Genomic DNA, 12,654 nt, shown 5'->3' with positions numbered 1-12,654 from the left:
AATATATGAGTTAACTAGTGTTTGTCGATTGCTGCAACTTAAGCACACTCAAATTACTGAGTCTTCATTTCTTTGGTACTACAAACCAACTACAGCCAATGTGGCAAAACTATATTCTATGCAAAAGCTAAGTCCCTATTTCCTCAGCAAAATAAACACTTTACACCTTGCTTATTAAAGAATATGTACAGGCAGGAAGTAGAAATATATTAACCTCATAGAAAAATTCAGCTTCACTTTTATCTCGCGCTTATCGTAAAGAAAGGCTCGCTTGAAATTCAGAAAATGTGAAAAAAATTGTCTCTGGCACTTTTATTTGCTGTAAAATTATTTCGGCATTTTTATCTTCTTTTTTTTTATCGAATGCACGCTATTTTACTTTAATGTTTTATTTTCCCCCCTTAAGCAGCTCTTAAAAATATTTAAAATAATCCCATTTGAAAAATAATACGATATATTTCGACGTATTGACGAAAGATGGCAGCACAAACCACGAGGAACGTGCGTCCGTTGCCTGTTGATCCTCTCAGGTGCCGCTTGCCTCGCGAGTAATTTCGCCAGCAGATACACAAACCCGGGAGAGTTGCATCCGTGTACAAATGAATAACAGTTTGCGTTTTAAAATTCTTTATTTTACTCTTCCACTTTCTGTTCGAAGTCGGGAGCGATTGGCCGCCCTTATGTCCTGTTGGTTGTTGAGCTGGTTGTCTTTGGCGTACTTGTTTCTCCTCCAACGCAGCAACAAGGTCAAGTAGTCCGGCCAGTTCTCGGGCAGGAGGACCAGTAAAAATCCCATCATAATGAGCAAAATTCCGGCGAGTTTCATACCAGCAAACACCACTCCGTACAGATACACGTCCAGGACTGAAAGAATTAGAATGTTTCAATTTAGTATTTCCATGGAGACCACACTGTTCACACTAATAACTATTAAAAAATGGTTTACTACAAAAATACAAGATAAAATACATTTTGGTGAGCAATGTTAGATGAGACATAGGTGCATATTGTCTTCCAAAGAGTTTCGCACCATTACCTGTAGGATAGAGACGATTTCCACAGCGGTGCTTGTTTTTATTTACAAAAATGTATATCTGTTTCATATAACCCGTAATAGATGGACAGACAACTTGAGTAGTTGAGACCCGCTAATTATCGTAAAATCGGACAAATTCTATTAATTTATTGTAATTTTTCCTTGTAGAGGATCTGCAATCTCATTATGGATTTAAAATAAACTTTGTGGATTTTTTGAAAAGGGTAGTGTAGGCTATTTTTGGAAATTTTAAAGGAATATTAAATTTAAGAATATTATCTATTTTATTTTAAGGCAGAAGAATACTCTTTCCTTCATCCTCCTTCCATTTAATTGCAATTTCAACACCTTCGGAATTACACCTCGCCCGGGTGCAGCCGACCCTGAAGAAAACCCTAGGTAAGAGTATTCTTCTGCCTTAAAATAAAATATATAATATTCAGAAATTTAATAATATTCCTTTAAACTTTCCGAAAATAACCTATACTACCCATTTCAAAAAATCAAAAAGTTTATTTTAAATCCACAATGAGAATGCAGATTCTCAACAAGGAAAAATTACAAATTAGCATTTCTCCGATTTTACGATAATTAGCGAGTCTCGACTACCCAAGTTGTCTGTCCAACTGTCTAATAAAGTTTCGAGACTTTCGGACCTCCACATATTTTTTTACTCTATGTCATAAACCGTAATATTGTTAGTTACAAATTGCTGCATATAAACAATAATATTGTTAGTTATTGTTGTATATAAACTGTAATAATGTTAGTTACAGTTTGTTGCATATAAATCATGATATTGTTATTGATATATATAATACGTGTTATTGTTAGTTATCATTGTATGTAAACAGAGATATTGTTGCATTTATACCATGATATTGTAGTTACTGTTGCATATAAACCGTGATATTGTTAGTTACTGTTGCATATAAACCGTGATATTGTTAGTTACTGTTGCATATAAACCGCAATATTGTTATAGATTGTGACATAAAAATCGTGATATTTTTAGTTATTGTTGTAAAAAAACCATGATATTTTTAGTTATTGTTGTATATAAACCGTGATATTGTTAGTTATTGTTGTATATAAACCGTGGTATTCTTGGTTATAGATGGTTGCACATAAATCATCATATTATTAGTTATTCTTGCAATCATACCATAATATTATTATTTACTCTTGAATATAAACTGATGTTTTTAGAAATAGATTGTTGCATATAAACCGAGATATTGTTAGTTATCCTTGTATATAAACCGAGACATTTTTATTATCCTTGTATATAAATCGAGATATTGTTAGTTATTTTTGCATTTATACCATGGTATTGTTAGACACCATTGAATATAAAGCATGATATTGTTAGTTACCATTGAATACAAACCGTGATATTGTTAGTTACCATTGAATATAAACCGTGATATTGTTATAGATTGTTGTATATAAACCGGAATATTGTTATAGATTGTTGAATATAAACCGTGATATTGTTATAGATTGTTGCATATAAACCGTGATATTGTTATAGATTGTTTTATATAAACCGTGATATTGTTAGTTATCGTTGTATATAAACCGTGATATTGTTAGTTATCATTGTATATAAACCGAGATATTGTTATTTATCGTTGTACATAAACTGAGATATTGTTAGTTATCCTTGTATATAATCTGAGATATTGTTAGTTACTGTTGCATATAAACCGTGCTATTGTTATAGAATGTTGCATAAAATTCATGATATTGTTAGAGTTGTATATAAACTGTGATATTGTTGTAGATTGTTGCATATAAACCGGGATATTGTTGGTTATTCTTGAAATTATACCATAATATTATTTACTGTTGTATATAAACTGATATTGTTAGTTATAGATTGTTGCATGTATACCGTGATATTGTTAGTTATTGTTTGTTGAATATAAACCAAGACAATATCAATATCTATATTTTGTATATAGATATTAACAATATCTATACACAAAATAAAAATAACATTTTGTATATAGATATTGTTAATAATGGATTGTTGCATATAAACCGATATATTGTTAGTTATAGATTGTTGCATATAAACCTAGATATTGTTAGTTATCCTTGTATATAAACCGTGATATTGTTAATTATCGTTATATATAAACCGAGATATTGTTAGTTATCCTTGTATATAAATCAAGATATTGTTAGTTACTTTTACATTTATACCACGATATTGTTAGTTACTGTTGCATATAAACTGGGATATTGTTAGTTACTGTTGCATGCAAACTGGGATATTGTTAGTTACTGTTGCATGCAAACCGCAATATTGTTATAGATTGTGGCATATAAATCGCGATATTTTTAGTTATTTTTGTATATAAACCTTGATATATTAGTTATAGATTGTTGCACATAAATGGTGATACTGTTAGTCATTGTTCCATATAAACTATAAAATTTACTGTTTTTCTTGGAATCATACCATATTATTATTATTTACGATTTTATGTAAACTGATGTTTTCAGAAATAGACCGTTGGATATAAACTATAATATTTTTAGTTTTCTTGTATATAAACTGTAATATTGTTGGATATAGTTGAATATAAGCCGTGATATTGTATATAAACAGAGTTATCCTTGTATATAAACAGAGATATTGTTGGTTATTGTTGCATTTATATCATGATATTGTTAGTTATGGTTGCATATAAACCGTGATATTGTTAGTTATTCTTGCAATAATACCTTATTATTATTTATTAACAATACTGTTGTATACAAACAGATGTTTTAGTTATTGATTGTTGCATATAAACTGATGTTTTAGTTATTGATTATTGCATATAAACTGTGATATTGTTAGTTATTGTTGTATATAAATTATGATATTGTTATATCTTCTATATAAACCGAGATATTGTTAGTTATTGTCGCATTTATACCATGATGTTGTTAGTTACTGTTGCATATAAACCGTGATATTATTATATATTGTTGCATATAAATCGTGATATTTTTAGTTATTGTTGTATATAAACTTTGATATTTTTAGTGTTGAATATGTTAGTTATAGTTGTATGTAAACTATGATATTGTTAGTTATTCTTGAAATTATACAATATTATTATTTACTGTTGTATTAAAACTAACGTTAGATTGTTGCATATAGATTGTTTGTTGCATATAAACTGTGATATTGTTACAGATTGTTGCATATAAACCGTGATATTGTTAGTTATCGTTGTATATAAACCGTGATTTTGTTAGTTATCCTTGCATATAATTCAAGATATTGTTAGTTATTGTTGCATTCATACCATGATATTGTTAGTTACTGTTGCATATAAACCGGGATATTGTTAGTTATTGTTGCACTCATACCATGATATTGTTAGTTACTGTTGCATATAAACCGGGATATTGTTAGTTATTGTTGCACTCATACCATGATATTGTTAGTTACTGTTGCATATGAACCGGGATATTGTTAGTTACTGTTGCATACAAACCGCAATATTGTTAGAGATTGTGGCATATAAATCGTGATATTTTTAAATACTGTTGTATATAAACCTTGATATTGTTAGTATTGTACATAAACCATGATATTGTTAGTTATTGTTATATATAAACAGTGATATTCTTAGTCATAGGTTGTTGCATATAAATGGTGATATTGTTAGTCATTGTTCCATATAAACTATGATATTGTTAGTTATTCTTGGAATCATACATTAATATTATTATTTACTGTTTTTTATAAACTGATGTTGTTAGATATAGACTGTTGGAAATAAACCGTGATATTTTTAGATATTGTTGTATATAAACCGAGATATTGTTAGTTATCCTTGCATATAAACCGTGATATTGTTGATTATTATTGAATATAAACCGTGATTTTGCTAGTTATCGTAGTATATACATCGAGATATTGTTAGTTATCCTTGTATATAAATCGAGATATTGTTAGTTATTGTCGCATTTATACCATGATATTGTTAGTTACCATTGAATATAAAAGGTGATATTGTTAGTTATTCTTGGATGAAAATTCATTCTGTTAGTTATTCTTGAAATTATACAATAATATTATTATTTACTGTTGTATATAAACAGACTTTGTTAGATTGTTGCATTTCGATTGTTTGTTGCATATAAACCGTGATATTGTTAGAGATTGTTGTATATAAGCTATGATATTGTTATAGCTTGTTGTTTATAAACCGTGATATTGTTAGTTATCGTTGTATATAAACCAAGATATTCTTAGTTATCGTTGTATATAAACTGAGATATTGATAGTTATCCTTGTATATAAACTGAGATATTGTTAGTTACTGTTGCATATAAACCGCGCTATTGTTATACATTGGTGCATATAAATCGTGATATTGTTAGTTATTGTTGTATACAAACCGTGATATTGTTATAGATTGTTGCCTATAAACCGTGATATTGTTATAGATTGTTGCATAAAGCAGTGATATTGTTAAAGCCTGTTGCATATAAACCGTGATATTGTTGGTTATTGTTGAATAAAAATTATGATATTGTTAGTTATTCTTGAAATTATACCATAATATCATTTACTGTTTTATATATATACTGACATTGTTAGTTACAGATTATTGCATGTAAACCGTGATATTGTTAGTTACTGTTTGTTGAATATAAACCGAGTTATTGTTAATTAGAGATTGTTGCATATAAACCGATATATTGTTAGTTATCCTTGTATATAAACCGTGATATTGTTAGTTATCGTTGTATATAAATGGAGATATTTTAGTAATCCTTGTATATAAATCGAGATATTGTTAGTTATCGTATATAAACTGAGACATTTTTAGTTATCCTTGTATATAAATCCAGATATTGTTAGTTATTTTTGCATTCATACCATGATATTGTTAGGTACTGTTGCATATAAACCGGGATATTGTTAGTTACTGTTGCATGCAAACCGCAATATTGTTATAGATTGTGGCATATAAATCGCGATATTGTTATTTATTTTTGTATATAAACCTTGATATAGATAGTTATAGATTGTTGCACGTAAATGGTGATACTCTTAGTCATTGTTCCATATAAACTATAAAATTTACTGTTTTTCTTGGAACATACCATAATATTATTATTTACTGTTTTATATAATTTGATGTTTTTAGAAATAGACCGCTAGATATGAACCATGATATTTTTAGTTATTCTTGTATATAAACCGTAATATTGATAGTTATTGTTGAATATAAACCGTAATATTGTTAGTGATCCTTGTATATAAACAGAGATATTATTAGTTATTGCTGCATTTATATCATGATATTGTTAGTTACTTTTGCATATAATCCGTGATATTGTTAGTTCGTCTTGCAAATATACCATAATATTATTTAATAACAATACTGTTGTATATAAATTGATGTTTTAGATATTGATTGTTGCATATAAACTGATGTTTTAGTGATTGATTGTTGCATATTAACTATGATATTGTTAGATATTGTTGTATATAAATTATGATATTGTTAGTTATACCTTGTATATAAACTGAGATATCGTTAGTTATTGTCCCATTTATACCATGACATTGTTAGTTACTGTTGCATATAAACGTGATATTGTTATGTATCGTTGCATATAAATCGTGATATTTTTAGTTATTGTTGTATATAAACCTTTATATTGTTAGTTATGGTTGTATTTAATCTATGTTATTGTTAGTTATTCTTGAAATTATACAATAATATTATTATTTACTGTTGTATATAAACTGACATTGTTAGATTGTTGCATATAGATGTTTGTTGCATGTAAACCATGATATTGTTAGTTAAAAATTGTTGCATATAAACTGTGATATTGTTATTGATTGTTGCTTATAAACTGTGAAATTGTTAGATATTGTTGCATATAAACTGTGATATTGTTAGTTATCATTGTATATAAACCGAGATATTGTTAGTTATCATTGTATATAAACCGAGATATTGTTAGCTATCATTGTATATAAACCGAGATATTGTTAGCTATCATTGTATATAAACCGAGATATTGTTATCTATCCTTGTATATAAACTGAGATATTGTTAGCTATCCTTGTATATAAACTGAGATATTGTTAGGTAGTGTTGTATATAAAAAGTGATATTGTTATAGATTTTTGCATATAAACCGTGATATTGTTATAGATTGTTGTATAAAAACTATGATATTGTTAGTTGTTCTTGAAATTATACCATAATATTATTTACTGTTGTATATAAACTTACGTTATAGGTTATAGATTGTTGCATGTAAACCGTGATATGGTTAGTTATTGAATATTGCATATAAACCGAGATATTTTTAGATACTGATGGTTGCATATAAACCGAGATATTGTTAGTTATTGTTGCATTTATATCCTGATATTGTTAGTTACCGTTGGATATAAACTGTGATATTGTTAGTTATTTTTGTAATTATACCATAATATTATTTACTAACAATACTGTTGTATATAAACTGATGTTTTAATTATTGATGTTTGCATATAAACTATGATATTGTTAGTTACTGTTGTATATAAATTATGATATTGTTAGTTCTCCTTGTATATAAACCGAGGTATTGTTAGTTATTGTCGCATTCATACCATGATATTGTTAGTTATTGTTGAATATAAACCGTGATATTATTAGTTATTGGTGTATGTAAACTATGATATTGTTGGTTATTCTTGAAATTATACAATAATATTATTTACTGTTATATATAAATTGACGTTTTTGGATTGTTGCATATAGATTGTTTGTTGCCTGTAAACCGTGACATTGTTAGTTATAGATTGTTGCATATAAACTGTGATATTTTTATAGATTTTTGCATATAAACCGTGATATTGTTAGTTATAGATTGTTGCATATAAACTGTGATATTTTTATAGATTGTTGCATATAAACCGTGATATTGTTAGTTACTCTTGCATTTATACCTGATATTGTTAGTTACTCTTGCATTTATACCTGATATTGTTAGTTATCCTTGAATATAAACTGAGATATTGTTAGTTACTGTTGCATATAAACCGTGATATTCTTATAGATTGTTGCATACAAATCTTGATGTTGTTATAGATTGTTGCATATAAACCGTGATATTATTATACTTTGTTGCATATAAACCGTGATATTGTTATAGATTGTTGCATATAATCCTTGACATTGTTATAGATTGTTGTATAAAATCTATTATATTGTTAATTATTCTTGAAATTTTACCATAATATTTTTTATTGTTGTATATAAACTGACGTTGTTAGTTATAGATTGTTGCATGTAAACTGAGATATTGTTATTTCTAGATAATTGTATATAAACCGAGATATTGTTAGTTATCCTTGTATATAAATCGAGATATTGTTAGTTATCCTTGTATATAAATAGAGATATTGTTAGTTATTGTTGCATTTATACCATGATATTGTTAGATACCATTTAATATAAACCATGACATTGTTAGTTACCATTGAATATAAACCGTGATACTGTTAGTTACCCTTGAATATAAACCGTGATATTGTTATGGATTGTTGCATATAAACCGGATATTGTTAAAGACTGTTGCATATAAACTGTGATATTGTTATAGATTGTTGCATATAAACCATGATATTGTTATAGATTGTTGCATATAAACCGTGATATTGTTATAGATTGTTTTATATAAACCGTAATTGTTAGTTATCGTTGTACATAAACCGTGATATTGTTAGTTATCATTGTATATAAACCGAGATATTGTTATTTATCGTTGTATATAAACTGAGATATTGTTAGTTATCCTTGTATATAAACTGAGATATTGTTAATTACTGTTGCATATAAACCGTGCTATTGTTATAGATTGTTGCATAAAATTCATGATATTGTTAGAGTTGTATATAAACAGTGATATTGTTGTAGATTGTTTTGTATAAACCGTGATATTGTTGGTTATTCTTGAAATTATACCATAATATTATTTACTGTTGTATATAAACTGACATTGTTATTTATAGATTGTTGCATGTATACCATGATATTGTTAGTTATTGTTTGTTGAATATAAACCAAGACAATATCAATATCTATATTTTGTGTATAGATATTAACAATATCTATATACAAAATAAAAATATCATTTTGTATATAGATATTGTTAATAATGGATTGTTGCATATAAACCGATATATTGTTAGTTATCCTTGAATATAAACCATGATATTGTTAGTTATCCTTATATATAAACCGAGATATTGTTAGTTATCCTTGTATATAAATCGAGATATTGTTAGTTACTTTTACATTTATACCATGATATTGTTAGTTACTGTTGCATGTAAACTGGGATATTGTTAGTTACTGTTGCATGCAAACCGCAAAATTGTTATAGATTGTGGCATATAAATCGCGATATTTTTAGTTATTTTTGTATATAAACCTGGATATAATTAGTTATAGATTGTTGCACATAAATGGTGATATTGTTAGTCATTGTTCCATATAACTTATGATATTGTCAATTATTCTTGGAATCTTACCATAATATTATTTACTGTTTTATGTAAACTGATGTTTTTAGAAATAGACCGTTGGATATAAACCGTAATATTTTTAGTTATTGTTTTATATAAACTGTAATATTGTTGGTTATTGTTGAATATAAACCGTGATATTGTATATAAACAGAGTTATCCTTGTATATAAACAGAGATATTGTTGGTTATTGTTGCATTTATATCATGATATTGTTAGTTTCTGTTGCATATAACCCGTGGTATTGTTATAGATTGGTGCATATAAATCGTGATATTGTTATAGTTATTGCATATAAACCGTGATACTGTTATAGGTTATTGCATATAAACCATGATATTGTTATAGATTGTTGTATAAAAACTGACGTTGTTGGTTATAGATTGTTGCATGTAAACCGAGATATTGTTAGTTATCCTTGTATATAAACCGTGATAGTTTTAGTTATTTTTTTATATAAACTATGATTTTGCTAGTTATTTTTTTATATAAACCGTGATTTTGGTAGTTATCGTTGTATGTGAACTGAGATATTGTTAGTTATCCTTTTATATAAATCGAGATATTGTTAGATATTGTTGCATTTATACCATGATATTGTTAATTGCCATTGAAAATAAACCATGATTTTGTTAGTTACCGTGATATTGTATATAAACAGAGTTATCCTTGTATATAAACAGAGATATTGTTGGTTATTGTTGCATTTATATCATGATATTGTTAGTTTCTGTTGCATATAACCCGTGGTATTGTTATAGATTGGTGCATATAAATCGTGATATTGTTATAGTTATTGCATATAAACCGTGATACTGTTATAGGTTATTGCATATAAACCGTGATATTGTTATAGATTGTTGTATAAAAACTGACGTTGTTGGTTATAGATTGTTGCATGTAAACCGAGATATTGTTAGTTATCCTTGTATATAAACCGTGATAGTTTTAGTTATTTTTTTATATAAACCATGATTTTGCTAGTTATTTTTTTATATAAACTGTGATTTTGCTAGTTATCGTTGTATGTAAACTGAGATATTGTTAGTTATCCTTTTATATAAATCGAGATATTGTTAGATATTGTTGCATTTATACCATGATATTGTTAATTGCCATTGAAAATAAACCATGATTTTGTTAGTTACCATTGAATATAAATGGTGATATTGTTAGTTATTCTTGTACGAAAACTTATTTTGTTAGTTATTCTTGAAATTATGCAATAATATTATTATTTCTGTTGTATATAAACTGACTTTGTTAGAATGTTGTATATAGATTGTTTGTTGCATATAAACTGTGATAGTGTTATAGATTGTTGTACATAAACAGTGATATTTTTAGTTATCGTTGTATATAAACTGAGATATTGTTAGTAATCCTTGTATATAAATCGAGATATTGTTAGTTATCGTTGTATATAAACGAGACATTTTTAGTTATTCTTGTATATAAACCGAGACATTTTTAGTTATTCTTGTATTAGTAAATTAATAAGAGGAGTATACCTCAATATAGTACGTGGAACACTTCCGTATGATACCCTCCAGAAATTAAAACGGAAAAAACGAAAAAATCGACAACTGACGGGTACATTAAAGTAAAATATAAATAATTGAATAATTAAAGTAAAATATAAATAATTAAATAATTAAAGTAAAATATAAATAATTAAATAATCAATTTAACACAATTCAAAATCAATTCAAAACAATTAAAATTCAAATTAACGCAATTAAAAGAATCTAACGAAAATATTCAAAACGATTTTCCTTCCTAAAGCTGACAATGCTTTTCGACTGACTGTCGTGATCACAGGAATGAAAATTACCGAATCAGGCTAAACCTGCAACTTAAATAGTGATTATATGTCTTCGCGCATGCGTGTGAAGGTCCACGCATCGGAGATCAAATATGGCCGCCGAACATTAACAGAATTCTCGTGTAATTTAATTTCAACGGTTTCTGCAATTAATAGTTGCATATAATTACGTTGAACGTTAAGTATTTTGGCCTCGTTAAATATAAAAGTATGTTTTTCGTTAATGGCATGAAAGGCTAATTCTGCCGCTGCTGAACGAGAAGCACGAACTGAGGCTTCGTGTTGATTTACACGAATATTAAGAGAAAACCGCGTCGAACCCTGGTAAGACGAGTCGCAATCACCGCAAGAAATGTTGTATACTAGATCATTAATTTGTGTTGCGAACGCGGAAAGAACCGAGCGATTGTTCAGTATAGTGTGTAACTTCCGTAGAGGCCTAGCTATAATTTTAAATTCGGTATCTTTAAAGAATCTGTTAAGCTGTTTGTGCCACTGTTCAACATATGGGACAGAAATAAAGTATTTTTTGATATTACTATTGTTGATTGGTGTAGTATTTTTTATCCTATCCTTAACTTGTACCCTAATTCGATTTATTGTGTTAATGGGATAACCCCTGTTCAAGAATCTGCTAGTTAATCTTTGTATTTCTGAGTCCAAAGCAGAATCCGTCGTTGAATATATATAGGCATTTAGAAATTGATTAAAGATAATCGATCTTTTTTAGGTGAACGGGTGGTAGCTTTTATAATGTAGAAGCATACCGGTGTTTGTGGGTTTTCGATAGATGCTAAATTGTATTTTGTTCGAGTCCCGGGTAAGCGTAAAATTTAGAAAGTGTAATGACTTAGTATCCGTATCTTCCCTTTCCAATGTAAATTTGAGTCTAGAATGAATATTATTAAACGAAAGTAAAATGTCTTGGATAGTACTACTATCAGTAATAACTAGAACATAATCAAAATTATTTATAGTTATAGTTAGCTATTGTTAGTTATAGATTGTTGCATATGAACTGTGATATTGTTACAGATTGTTGCATATAAACCGTGATATTGTTACTTATTGTTGTATATAAACCGTGATATTATTAGTTATCATTGTATATAAACCGAGATATTGTTAGTTATCCTTGCATATAAGGCAAGATATTGTTAGTTATTGTTGCATTCATATCATGATATAGTTAGTTACTGTTGCATATGAACCGGGATATTGTTAGTTACTGTTGCATA

The 12,654-nt window shown here is 27.7% G+C and overlaps 1 protein-coding gene across 1 annotated transcript in view; it reads right to left on the bottom strand.

The window, feature by feature from the left end:
• Positions 1-509: 509 nt before the first annotated feature.
• The window catches only part of LOC150084456 (solute carrier family 35 member F3-like), a 415,319-nt gene continuing 403,174 nt past the window's right edge, over positions 510-12,654 (bottom strand). Inside the window, exon 7 of the mRNA XM_090375235.1 lies at positions 510-864. Coding sequence (XP_090231361.1) covers positions 629-864 — 236 coding nt within the window. The 3' untranslated portion in view covers positions 510-628. The remainder of the gene's footprint in view (positions 865-12,654) is intronic.

This window comes from Mastigoproctus giganteus, chromosome 6 (assembly GCF_048544385.1).
Source record: "Mastigoproctus giganteus isolate SK-2022 chromosome 6, ASM4854438v1, whole genome shotgun sequence".
Taxonomy (NCBI): domain Eukaryota; kingdom Metazoa; phylum Arthropoda; class Arachnida; order Uropygi; family Thelyphonidae; genus Mastigoproctus; species Mastigoproctus giganteus.
This window is presented reverse-complemented; position numbering and strand designations above follow the sequence as displayed.